Below are 14,377 nucleotides of genomic sequence, written 5' to 3' on the forward strand. Positions count from 1 at the left end.
GCATTAACAACTTCCACGGTAACTTGATCCACAGTGATTTTTGTTATTGGGTGGAGATGGGGAGAAAGGGGGTTGTGAAAGACTCCATCTATGTGTCTCCAATATATATGAACCATATAGCAATCACAAGACATGCTCGCGAAAGTATGAGTTGAGTTTCATTACTGTCTGGATGTTTGTTGTAAGTTCAGTTGGGGAGGGAGAGGGGGGGGGGGGAGGGGGGAGGAAGCACATTAAAACAATTGTGAAAGGTAAATGAAAACTTCGAACCTAAACTTAATTGTAAGAATTACCACAAGGTATCACACAAAATCACATTTCTTCATGAAAGTAGAAACATATTAGTCCCATGCACAAGTTAAAATTTACCCAATGTATCCTCCTTCATTTGTGTAAGATATAATCTTGTTAAACTATTTTTAAGCACATTGTATATTCAGTGAGGAATTTAATAATATTCCACGACATGTTACAGACTGCTTATACAGGGTGTTACAAAAAGGTACGGCCAAACTATCAGGAAACATTCCTCACACACAAATAAAGAAAAGATATTATGTGGACATGTGTTCGGAAACGCTTAATTTCCATGTTGGAGCTCATTTTAGTTTCGTCAGTATGTACTGTACTTCCTCAATTCACTGCCAGTTGGCCCAATTGAAGGAAGGTAATGTTGACTTCGGTGCTTGTGTTGACATGCGACTCATTGCTCTACAGTACTAGCATCATCAAGCACGTCAGTACGTAGCATCAACAGGTTAGTGTTCACCACAAACGTGGTTTTGCAATCAGTGCAATGTTTACAAATGCGGAGTTGGCAGATGCCCATTTGATGTATGGATTAGCACGGGGCAATAGCCATGGCGCGGTACGTTTGTATCAAGACAGATTTCCAGAACGAAGGTGTCCCGACAGGAAGACGTTCGAAGCAATTGATTGGCGTCTTAGGGAGCACGGAACATTCCAGCCTATGACTCGCGACTGGGGAAGACCTAGAATGACGACGACACCTGCAATGGACGAGGCAATTCTTCGTGCAGTTGACGATAACCCTAATGTCAGCGTCAGAGAAGTTGCTGCTGTACAAGGTAACGTTGACCCCGTCACTGTATGGATAGTGCTACGGGAGAATCAGTTGTTTCTGTACATTGTACAGCGTGTGCAGGCACTATCAGCAGCTGATTGGCCTCCACGTGTACACTTCTGCGAATGGTTTATCCAACAATGTGTCAATCCTCATTTCTGTGCAAATGTTCTCTTTACGGATGAGGCTTCATTCCAACGTGATCAAATTGTAAATTTTCACAATCAACATGTGTGGGCTGACGAGAATCCGCACGCAATTGTGCAATCACGTCATCAACACAGATTTTCTGTGAACGTTTGGGCAGGCATTGTTGGTGATGTCTTGATTGGGCCCCATGTTCTTCCACCTATGCTCAATGGAGCACGTTATCATGATTTCATACGGGATACTCTACCTGTGCTGCTAGGACATGTGCCTTTACAAGTACGACACATGTGGTTCATGCACGATGGAGCTCCTGCACATTTCCGTCAAAGTGTTCGTACGCTTCTCAACAACAGATTCGGTGACCGATGGAATGGTAGAGGCAGACCAATTCCATGGCCTCCACGCTCTCCTGACCTCAACCCTCTTGACTTTCATTTATGGGGGCATTTGAAAGCGCTTGTCTACGCAACCCCGGTACCAAATGTAGAGACTCTTCGTGCTCGTATTGTGGACGGCTGTGATACAATACGCCATTCTCCAGGGCTGCATCAGCGCATCAGGGATTCCATGCGATGGAGGGTGGATGCATGTATCCTCGCTAACGGAGGACATTTTGAACATTTCCTGTAACAAAGTGTTTGAAGTCACACTGGTACGTTCTGTTGCTGTGTGTTTCCATTCCATGATTAATGTGATTTGAAGAGAAGTAATAAAATGAGCTCTAACATGGAAAGTAAGTGTTTCCGGACACATGTCCACATAACATATTTTCTTTCTTTGTGTGGGAGGAATGTTTCCTGATAGTTCGGCCGTACCTTTTTGTAACACCCTGTATAAAGACAACTCAGATTATTCCAAATGTATGTGAGTATAAGAACACCACTCCTTCAACAATCTAGTAATGTGTCAAATAGAAAGAACCCTTAGCATGCAGTAAAAATAAATTACTTTACATTACAAATGCTTAATAAGTCTCACAGATCATCAATATACATTAATGAGGATATTTTCCCGAAACTGAAATCAATAATGTTATCAGCTTCTTTTACGTTATAAAACATGTAAACAAGGAAGTACTAAGACTAACCTTAATGTATAGCACACGACAATATCATCAGGGATAAGAAATAAGCTCCAATGGTTACGAAATGAGAAAAGAAATGTACAATGTACTTCGCAAAGGGATGATCCAGGCATTTGCTACAGTTTATTGAAACAATGGCAACCCTAAATCTGGCTATCCAGATGGAAATTCAAAAATCCCCTCTTTGCAAATGAGAGTCCAGTGTCTTTACCACTGCACCACTTCAATCAGTAAAACATACAAGCACTAGCAACACAAACTGATTCGAGTGCTCCCAGGGATATAACAATGGAGACAGATCTCGGGCTTACACAATGAAATGTATCTTATTAAAGATGAGTTGCTTTCTTCCATATCATTGTTCTCCTATCTGCAGTATCTTTTGTTTCGGGGTTCTGACATTCGGTTAACCTGCTGCTCTTTTACATCATACTTCTTATCAATACCTTTTTCCCCTTTGTTCTTGTTAAAGGAATGACTCTTTCAGAGCTTGAATGTGTTGTTCTGCAGTTTCATGTTGGAATTAATCTTGCACCAGTTCTGGTAGTTAACTTTTTAACTATCACCAATGTGACACACACACACACACACACACACACACACACACACACACACACACACACACACACACACACACACACACACACACTCTCTCTCTCTCTCTACGAGTGCTACGCAGATGTGTCCAAATATGCACTACTTACCCATTGAACTAATATCCCCAGCACTTCCCACTTTGTGTATATGAGTTGAGGGTGCATTAGGTGGCCCACCCGATTGAGTTCCACCGCCTTCCGAGTCATCATCCCACTCATCATCCCAGTAATCATTTCCTTCAAATGACTGTAAAAGAAAGATATAGACCCAATGATGGGTTTTACTTTTTCAAAACTGCATCCACATTGAAACACACATTTACAGGAACTTGTGTATACGACACAGCTTTGAGTCCTGTATGATTAACACAATCAATAAAAGAATCACTTCATTTTAATCATAGCAACAGAAGCACATTGAGCTAATAAAATGTGACATCATAGAACTGAAAATATAACTACTCATCAGTTAATCATAATAATGAAAATTGAGCAAAATTTTCATATGCAAGGAATGTCTTACCTTACAATCTCTGAAAGAAATAATTAAAACAGGAATTTTAAATCCAAACGGTGGTAAACGTCAGTACCTTAACACAGTTATCACAAACTCTCAGCACAAAAAAAATTAAGACTGGATTTCAGTGCTTTTTAGAGTGAAAGCTAAATTTGAGCATAGAAACAAAATAACTGCACAGGTCTCAAAATTTGCTGAAATTTCTTTACAGTTTCACTAAATATTGTTAATCTAAGAGGTATTACAGAGCAGATTTTATCTTACCACTGATATATGACTAATGATACTGATAATCCTAAAGCACACACAACTTTATTAACACAATTCAGAAAGTATTATCTAACTGGGCATATACAGGGTGATCAATTTTTAACACAACTGCTTTTGTAGTGTACAGGTGGGTGGTGGGCCAGTTGCTTCACCCACAGTATGGGTGACAGGAGGTCTGCAGTAAATACAGTTCGTCGTGTCATTTATTTCTAATATATGAAAAGTAACACTTAAAAATAAAAGTACTCATGTACATTAAGCAAGGAGATGCTGGAACTCATGTTGCTGAAGCATTTCTGACAGCTGCTAAGGAAACTGCTTATTACACTGCTGTTCTCAGAAAAAGGCAGGAATTTCTTGACAAATGTTTGTTTTACGCTCATCTAAAGTGTTCGGATTTGATTTGTACACTCTTTTTTTAATGGGCCCCAGGAGATAAAAACTGCAGGGAGGTTAAGTCAAGAGTAACAAAGAGGCCCTAAGTCGTTAGTGATAACTATCTATGTATCTTTAAACACGTCACGTATTTCCTGCAACGATAAGTTGGTTGCATGTGCTGTCACAGAGTTCTGCTGAAACGATGTGAAAACATTTTTTCTCAGTTAATTCGGGGGGGAGGGGGTGGGGGGGAGGGGGGGAGGGGCACAAAATGTTTCCACATATCTCTCACTGGTAAACAATTCCTGGAAGAAAAAATAAACTGGGCCTATTACACTCTCACCACTAATAGCACACCACACTCCTATTCTACATCACGCAGGGGTACATAGCATATTATATTCAGCTTTTCAGAACTCCAATAATAGTTCTTTGAATTAATGTATTCATTTCCGTAGAACCACGATTTGTCTGACACTAACGATAGGTGAGGGTCAATTTCTCCATCATAAACCCTGTTCAAAATCCATTTCAAAACTGATTTTTTTTTTTTTTTTGCAGAGTCAGCCAGTTTAAGGACCTGCGTTGCAGTTATTTTATAGAGGTGTAATTTCAGTAACTTTGTAGCCATTTGGACACAGCCATAGGAAATTCTCATTTGCTGAAAAATACGTCTAATTGATTTTCTAAGAGACCTTTTACAGAGCATGCCCAACATTACCCAGAGTTTCTGCTATGTGGACTGTACACAATTATCTATATTTCCTCTAAAGAACTGTTCCTGTCTCGTGTAACTTATTTATCAATCAATGGTTGGTTGGTTGGTTGAGGTTTAAGGGACCAAACAGCAAGGTCATCAGTCCCTTGTTTCAAATATGGTCCATTCTGCTAATGGGACATCTCAGGAAAGTCAGAACAATAAAAGGGAAAAAGGGAAAAACGTAAAAGGGCAGTCATGTTGTCAATGGTAAAAAACAAAATGAGGGAAGTCGGCAAGAGAACGAACCGAACGCTATGCTGAAGCAGCATAGGCAAGACCACCTGTCACTGAAAAGGTGCAACCGCTAGAATGTAGAAATACGTATGGGAAAAGGAGACTAACCAATCCTTTTTTTAAAAAAGCGCAGCAGCAGCAGAGTAAAAGGGGAAGAAAAGAGGATCTTGGTCAGGGAGGTGAACCGGGAATCGCCAAACACGGCTTACAGTGGGAGACACCCAAACACTCACTACCCTGCCCCTACACCAGAGAGAGATTAAAAACCTTAAAACTGAGAATAAAAACCACTTTCCCGGAGGAAACCGAGAACCAGAGAGACCATCCGGGAAACATCAGCCAACATCAAAGGTAAAGTGTGGGGGAGTCTGTACTTAGCACGCAGAGCCAAAAGAAGGGGGCATTCAACCAAAATGTGGGCTACTGACTGGAAGGCTCCACAACCACAAAGTGGGGGTGGCTCATCACGCAAAAGAAAACCATGGGTCAGCCTGGTATGGCCAATGCGGAGACGACACAGTATGGTCGAGTCCTTTCGGGAGAGGTGAAAGGAAGAACGCCACGGGCCTGGTGTCACCTTTATCGCACGAAGTTTATTAGACAGGGAAGTAGCCTCCCAAGAGGTGGCCCGTGATTGTGAGAAGTGGGATTTGATGTGAAGCCATAAATCCACTGCCGGAGGGGTTACAGAAAATGGGGGGTAAGTGACTGCTCCCCCAGCCAAACGATCCGCGAGCTCATTACCCGGGGTACCCACATGGCCAGGGACCCAAAGGAAGTCAATGGAACAAGCAGCATGGTGAATATCAGCAAGATGGTCATGGATAGCAGAGACCAAGGGATGGCGCGAAAAACACCGGTCAATAGCAAGAAGGCCACTCATCGAGTCCGTACATAACAAAACGCGGTTGTGTTGGGACTGTTTAATAAAGGTAAGGGCCTGGGAAATTGCCATCAATTCCACAGTAAACACCCCACATGTAGGTGGCAGCAGATGATTTTCCATTCCAACAGAGGACGTGAAGGCATACCCAACATGATCAGCAGATTTAGAGCCATCAGTGTAAAAAACAACAGCATCCCGAAACTCCCATAAAATTTGGCGGAAAAAGGAACAGAACACCACCAGGGGATGGAATCTTTCGGACCTCGGCAGAGATCCATCCGAATTCGAGGCCGAGGAACTAACCATGGGGGGGTGGAGGGGAGGGAGCGAGGAAGACAGGACAAAGAAGGAAGCTGAAGATCACGGCAAAGAGACGCAAGGCGGAGCCCAACCAGTAAACACACTCGTGGGCGGGAGTCGGGTGGGCGATGTCCACGGTCTGGGAACAGGATAGAATAGGAAGGATGAGTGGGAGAGGAACGGATAGCGAGTGCATAAGACACCAGAAGCTGGGACCGACAAACAGAAAAGGGGGGGGGGGGGGGACGGAGGATCCCAGCTTCAACCAGGAGACTATCAACAGGGCTAGTAGGGAAGGCACCGGTGGCCAAACGGATACCACGATGGTGGACTGGATCCAGCACGAGCAGTGTGGAAGGAGCAGCTGCACCATAAACTTGACAACCATAGTCCAAGCGAGACAGAACTAGAGCACGATAAAAACGGAGAAGGAGGGAACGGTCCGCACCCCAAGAGGAGTGAGCAAGGAAGCGAAGGACATTGAGTTTACGGAAACATCCTACCTTCAGGAGTCTGATATGGGGCAGCCAAGTGAGCTTGTTGGCGAAAAGAAGACCCAGGAAACGAAACTGTGGGACCACAGGCAATCGTTGTGCAGCGAGATAGAGCTCTGGATCACTGTGGATCGTAGTCCGGTGACAGAAGTGGACCACCCGCGATTTTAAAGGAGAGAATTGAAACCTGTGTGAGAGGGTCCATGCAGAGGCACGCCGTATAGCTACCTGGAGCTGCCGTTCTGCAGATGCCATCAAGGAGGAACTAACCCAAATGCAGAAATCATCCACATATAGGGCAGGGGCGACCAAGGAACCGACAGAGGCCACAAGTCCATCGATATCAATGAGGAAAAGAAGGACACTCAAGGCAGAACCCTGTGGGATGCCCGTCTCCTGGGTCTGTGGAGAACTAAAAACAGTACCAACTCGAACTCTGAATGACCGATGGAACAGGAACTGGCAGATAAAAATCTGGAGTGGGCCCCGAAGACCCCACTGATGAAGGGTGGGTAAGATGTGATGGCGCCAGGCCGTGTCATAGGCGTTGCGAAGGTCAAAAAACACTGCAACCAAATGGCGGTGCTGGGAAAAAGCCTGCTGAACTGCGGATTCCAAGTGAAGTAAATGATCGATTGAAGACCGTCCCTCTCGAAAGCCACACTGGTAAGGGGACAATAGATCCCGAGATTCGAGGACCCAATTGAGCCGACGGGCTACCATCCGTTCAAGTAACTTACAAACAACATTGGTCAAACTAATTGGCCGATAGCTGTCAGCAGATAGGGGGTTCTTACCAGGCTTAAGGACAGGAACCACGATGCTATCCCTCCACTGAGAAGGGAAGTCACCCTGGAGCCAGATACAGTTAAACACCCGAAGAAGATGTTGCCCTTGTGGAGCACTGAGATGTTGAAGCAGTCGGTTATGAATGGAGTCTGGGCCAGGGGCCTTATCATGAGAAGAAGGAAGTGCGGAAAGAAATTCCCATTCAGTAAAAGGTTTGTTGTAAGATTCTGACTCACAAAGGCTAAAACATAAGGTGGAAGCTTTGGCCCGCTGTTTCCGGTGAAGGAAAGCAGCCGGATAGGAGGCTGATGCTGATGCCATTGCAAAATGAGTCGCAAGACGTTCCGCAAGAATCAACGCATCCGTACAAAGGCCATCTGGGAGGAGAAGGCCTGGGAGGCTGGACTGCCGATGGCAACCTTGGAGAGAGCGAAGAGTAGCCCATACCCGTGACAGAGGGACAGTAGAACCAAGGGAAGAAACGAATCATTCCCAACATATCCGCTTGCTCTGTTTGATTAAATAACGGGCTTTAGTGTGGAGGCGTTTAAAGGTAGTAAGGCTGGCTACGGATGGGTGCATCTTAAAGTGTTGCGAAGCTCGACGGCGATCACGGATGGCAATGGCTGTACTCCACCATGGGACTTGCCGGCGACGAAATGGCCCAGATGAGTGCGTGACGCAAGGCTAGCAGCGTGAACAATTGCGTCAGACACGTCACGTAGGACGTCATCAATACAACCTGACAAAGAGGGAGAAAACATGACCTGTGCTGTGTATAGAGGCCAATCGGCACGTTGGAAAGACCAACGAGGTAACCTGTCCATCGGGGAGCAGGAAGGGAGAGTGATAATCAACGGGAAATGGTCACTATCACAAAGGTCGGCGTGTGGCGACCAGTATAATGAAGGGAGGAGAGAGGGAGAAGGAAGAGAAAGATCAATGGCAGAAAAGGTACCATGACCGGCACTGAAATGAGTAGGGGAGCCATCATTAAGAAGGCACCGGTCGTGGGCTGCAATAAATTGGTCTATAAGAAGACCTCGTCTAGATGGAAAGGCACTGCCCCACAAGGGATGATGAGCATTAAAATCCCCAAGGAGGAGGAAGTTGCTGAAGAAGGGCAGTTAAGGCAGCAGGTGTAAGAGTCCTGTCAGGAGGAAGATAAAGATTGCAAACTGTGACCACAGAGTCTAAGTGGACCCTAACAGCAACTGATTCCAATGTAGTTTGAAGAGGAATCCACGTGCTAGCAATGTCTGTACGGACCAACGTACAAACGCCACCAGAAGCCCGCAGGGGTCCGACCCGATTTCGACAGAAAACACGGAACCCACAGAGGGTCGGTGAGTGAGCATCAGTAAAATGAGATTCCTGGAGAACCACACAAGCTGCAGAGTAGGACGAAAGAAGGGATTTCAATTCCAGAAGGTGACGATAGTATCCATTACAATTCCATTGGAGAACCACAGAATGATGGTTTAAAATGGGGGCTGAACACGCTAAATCCAGTCATACCGCCGTCGCCGACAAGGAGGGGGCGACATCCATGTACGACAGGTCAGAATCTGGTTGTGAAGCTGGGGATGGGACCTCTGGTGACACCAGAGGCTCTTTGTCCCGGGACTTATGTTTCTTCTTCTTTTCAGGCTGAGATCGAGGAGGGCTGTGTGGCATAAAGGAGCCAGCTGCAGCAAGATCAGGAACAGAAAGAGACCGGGTGACCTGGGGACAGACAGGCCGCGGCTCTCACGGTCATCGCGCGGCAGTAGACCTTTGGCCTGGAAGGTGCCGGGAAGGGGCATCCCGGGAGAGGCGCCCTTGACTGGCAGATGCCGAAGGAGTGCGACACTTCTCCGGCTGGGGAGGGGGAGCAGTGCCCAGAGGAGAAGGTGTGGGAGCCACAGGGGAGGGGGGGAGGAGAGGGGTCCGGGATGGGGGTAAGGAAGGGGGAGGAAGGGGGAGGAAGGGGGAGGAAGGGGTGAAGATGTAACCAAGGCGTAACTAGATGTCATAGACACAGGGTGAAGTCGTGTATATTTCTTAGGGCCTCTGTAGGTTAAACGATCGAGGGACTTTTACTCCTGTATCTTTTTTTCCTTCTTATATACTGGGCAATCTGGTGAATGTGGAGAATGACTACCATGGCAATTTACACACACAGGAGGGGGAAAACACGGACTCCCCTCATGGAGTGGACGTCCAGTCACCACAGAGAGGGGCCTGCGAACAGCGGGAAGACGTGTCCGAAACGCAAGCACTTAAAACACCTCATAGGAGGTCGGATGTACGGTTTCACATCACATCGATAAACCATAATCTTTACTTTCTCAGGGAGGGTATCCTCTTCAAAGGCCAGGATAAAGGCACCAGTATCAATGTGATTGTCCTTAGGACCCTTCTGAACACCCCGCCGTCCGAGATTGTCCCGAAGTTCCTCATCAGTTTGAAGGATGAGGTCCCTGTGAAAAATCACACCTTGTACCATATTTAGAGACTGGTGGGGGGTAATGGACACAGGAATTGTGCCAAGATGGGTATAGGCACGAAGGGCCGCAGATTGGGCAGCTGAAGCAGTTTTTATCAGCAACGAACCCAACCGCATCTTGCTCAGGGAGTCCACTTCGCCAAACTTGTCTTCAATGTGTTCCACAAAGAATAAAGGTTTGGTATTGGTGAAAGTATCTCCATCAGTCCTGGTGCAAACTAGATAAAGGGGGAAAGGTTTTGCCCCTAGCCGACGGGCCTGACCCTCTTCCCAGGGGGTAGCCATGGAAGGGAAGGCCGAAGGGGCAAGAGAAGCAGCACTTGAGGAATCAGTTCCACGCAGAGAGACGGCCGCAGAAGAACGGCCAGAGTTCTGGACCCGTATGTGTTTCATTTGCATAGCGTCCGCCCTGATACCACCCACTCCGATCAGGGGCTCTCCTCACGGGTGCCACCCAGCCACAACAAGGGCCATCTGGCACGGCGGCCACTGCCGGGAGTTCCGATGCTCCAGGATGACGAGCAACCACTCCAAGACATGCATGAGGAGGTCACAGCTCAGGTATCAGAAGTGTGATCCCTGTGTGATCAGGGGGCTCAACCAAAAGGGTACATAGCGACCCCACCACACGGGCTGGCTACCGTGCTGGCTATGCACCCTAGTATCAGACAACGACGTGAAAGAAAAGGTGGAATGTACTAGGAGGGCGCATGTCGGAGACACTAGGTAAGGTGCTCTTCCCCAAATGGCTCACACTACGGAGGAGAAATTTTGTAATTGAGGTCAAACCACAGCGCCACGCACGTATCCAAATAAGAGTTGTGGACCCCCTGGGGGGATCAATCAATGAATCATACTCTGATTAGAAACTTTAATGCGCGCACACGCACACGCTCTCTCTCTCTCATCTATCTACACACTTATGAATTGGTCATGAATACCCTTTCACAAGCAGAATACCTGTATTTTGCCATTTCACTTTACACACTTTCACCCAATACACAGTATTGTGGCACCTAATAAACATGTGCTATCAGTACAAATAAGGGCCTCACAATGGAGTAGAACTATACACTGCCCACTGGCTAGGCAACAAAAGCCTGCCAGGTGTTAAGGATTGATTACCCTGTATTATTTAAAATTAACACTTTTTGACAATATGAGTACAAAAATTGTAATTTTCTGTGGCTCATGAGTAAAGCTTTAGTTAGAACTTGTGGGATGGATAAGATGCCATGGCCAACGTTGTTGTTGTTGAGGTCTTTAGTCCAGAGACTGGTTTGATGCAGCTCTCCATGCTACTCTAACATGTGCATGGTTCTTCATCTCCCAGTACCTACTGCAACCTACTTCCTTCTGAATCTGTTTAGTGTATTCATCTCTTGGTCTCCCTCTACGATTTTTACCCTCCACACTGCCCTCCAATACTAAATTGGTGATCCCTTGACGCCTCAGAATATGCCCTACCAACTGATCCCTTTTTCTAGTCAATTTGTGCCACAAATTTCTCTTCTCTCCAATTCTATTCAATACCACCTCATTAGTTATGTGATCTACCCATCTAATCTTCAGCATTATTCTGTAGCACCACATTTCGAAAGCTTTTATTCTCTTCTTGTCTAAACTATTTATCGTCCCCATTTCACTTCCATACGTGGCTACACTCCATACAAATACTTTCAGAAACGACTTCCTGACACTTAAATCTATACTCAATGTTAACAAATTTCTCTTCTTCAGCATCATTCCCAATTAAAAAGTAACCTATTGTCATTCTGTTGGTGCAAAGTCAACATCCATATTTTATCTAACTTAACATCATCTCTATCAAAATTATTATGGTGTTTGTCAATCTCTATAGCCTCTCTATACACGCATGAATGATAATGTAGTGTCTTTGCTAAATCTCTCATCTCACTGAATTTATATTTTGGTTTCCACCTCTGAAAACATGTCCTGCTATGGCCAATTTGTCAGTATGTCCCAGATGGCAGTTCCTTTCATGTTCAGCTAAGTGGGTGTTAATACTACTTTGTGTCAGTTGACTGACTAGGGGTTGAGGGACTAAACATCAGGGTCATCAGACCCTCAACCCAGGGCTAGTTCAGCCATAATCTGTGATGTCTGCTTAGTACATGTTCTGATGAAAGTATGTAGGTGCAGTAAGACCAAGGTGTTGAAGGGAACAGAGATGCCAGAACTGAGACAGAATTTACAGATGAGTGTATGGATTGGGCCAGTTTGTACACAAAGGGTCTTCCAAGGGCTCACCCAATGGAGAGAAAGGCACCATCCTGCATCCTACCCCTCCCAACCTGATGAAGGGCAAAGCCAGTTACAGGGGAAAGAATGTCTTCAAGCCAGCAGAGTCAGAATAATGGAAGTGAGAAGGCTAACAAGTAATGGACATCATTCGGACCATCAATAATAAAAACAAGAGGAAAGAAATAAGTAAGACAGCAGGTGGGTGACCACAGGACTCTGCATGCAATGCTGGTCAAAACCAATTAATACAGATTAAGAGAAAGATGAAAGACTAAGCTGGTCAAGGAGGCTAACCTGAAGGTAGCTTAAAATCCCATATCTGGAGAGGGAATTCAGGCAAATAATTCAGAAGGCCATTTTTAGCATGGAGGGCCAGATAAAGAGGGCATTCCACCAGGATATGAGCTACTGACAAATGCTCCACAACTACAATGTGGGGGTCACTTGTTACGTAAAATAAAACTATCAGTTAGCCTGGTATGACAAATGTGGAGGTGACGAAGGATTGTGGTTTCCTTCTAGGAGGAATGGAGGAAGAATGCCATGCAGCAGTAGTCTCCTTGATAGTGCAGAGTTTATTAGTGGGGGCAGCAGCCAAACAGAGGTCATTCCATCTCCGAATGGAGGGGGTGCTTGGGGGGGGGGGGGGGGGGGGGTAGAGAGAGAGAGAGAGAGATTTGCAGGGGGGGGGGTAAATCGCTCCTCTAGCCAAATGGTCATATAGTTCATTCCCTGGGATACCCACATGACTTGCGACCCAGATAAGGACAACTGAGCAGTCAGTATAACCAAGTTCAGAGAGAAGGTGATGAATAATGGAGATCATGGAGTGACACGTAACACTGCTCAATGGCCTCAAGACTAATCATTGAGTCACTACATATTAACATTTGCCGTCCACACATACCTTAACAAATTTATTTCGTTTGGTGCCAGCAGCATTAATTCAGATTACCTGGCTTGTTGCCAAGCCGTTCTTGACACTGGGAGATTATAAATTGTTCAGTTTTACTAACCTAATTGTTAGTTCTCAATCCTGTTTCCCTACTTTCATGATATTTTGAAAATATACATATGTAAATAAATACAAAATTTGTTTTGTTTCATATATTTGTTTGTTTGCATTGCCTTTGGTACTTAGTATTTCTCTTTCATATGATATGCAGCAAAACAGTCTCCAAGATGTAACGCAACTCCACAAGACTTGCACATTAAGTTTTTTGTTGTTCTTTTTTGCTTTTTGGAACATAAATTGCAGTTTCTTCATTTTCATTTATTCATTTCGGAAATAAGTATTACTTAGTGTCGCTTTATGTGACCGGAAAGTCTGTCAACCAGATCAGGATGAGACTTATGTGATGTAGTGGCAACCTCAGAGTTTTGCTCAGAAGCAGGTACATGGTCTTTTTGACCATTTTATAGTTTTTCCGTATATAGGGTAATAACAGAAATATTGGTCCATCCAATGCACTCCTTTCACGTATTCTAATACACTTTCAGGTTTTTTTTATTGTGTAATTGGTTTTCCTACACTTTCTTTGAGTGTCAGTCGAAGTGGCATTATATATTGTAGACATCGTTAGTATCATAGTTTTCGAAGCTCTCCATAGCTGTGCGAGTACTTCACCTTTCCAATGATGACAAGCTTGAAACATATTGACTTTAGCGCGCTTTAATTTTCCCGGAAATCCTCTACTTTGTCGTATTGTTCCACAAACTAATTTTCATTTCAAGGAACTTCTCTGCAAGTTCTACACTGTTATAATAATTATCCATGTAGAGGTGACGGCACTTTTCATAAGAAGGTGTCAATAGTTCCATCAATGTTTTTGCTGAAGGCTGTCCAGCACCGGAATATATCTTGAATGAGGAAACGTATCCCATATTTCGTAATTTTCAACAGATTGCAAACTTTAAAAATTAAATGTCCACACCACGGTATCATCAGTTGAGATGTTTTGACTTAGATTAAGAGTTTAATCACACTTTTTGGAAAAATAATCAATTACGAATTGCACTTTGAAAAGCTGGTCGGCATTATCCAGTTTATTATTGCTGTCGGAAAAACGTAAAAATGATAAT

At 44.8% G+C, this 14,377-nt stretch overlaps 1 protein-coding gene across 2 annotated transcripts in view; it reads right to left on the reverse strand.

Moving 5' to 3' along the window:
• LOC126248204 (sorting nexin lst-4) overlaps window positions 1-14,377 on the reverse strand; it is a 104,832-nt gene that overhangs the window by 61,159 nt on the left and 29,296 nt on the right. For both annotated transcript variants that reach the window (XM_049949009.1, XM_049949010.1), the window contains exon 4: window positions 3,023-3,161. In XM_049949009.1, the coding sequence (XP_049804966.1) occupies window positions 3,023-3,161 (139 nt within the window). The remainder of the gene's footprint in view (window positions 1-3,022; window positions 3,162-14,377) is intronic.

Source organism: Schistocerca nitens, chromosome 3 (assembly GCF_023898315.1).
Source record: "Schistocerca nitens isolate TAMUIC-IGC-003100 chromosome 3, iqSchNite1.1, whole genome shotgun sequence".
Classification (NCBI taxonomy): domain Eukaryota; kingdom Metazoa; phylum Arthropoda; class Insecta; order Orthoptera; family Acrididae; genus Schistocerca; species Schistocerca nitens.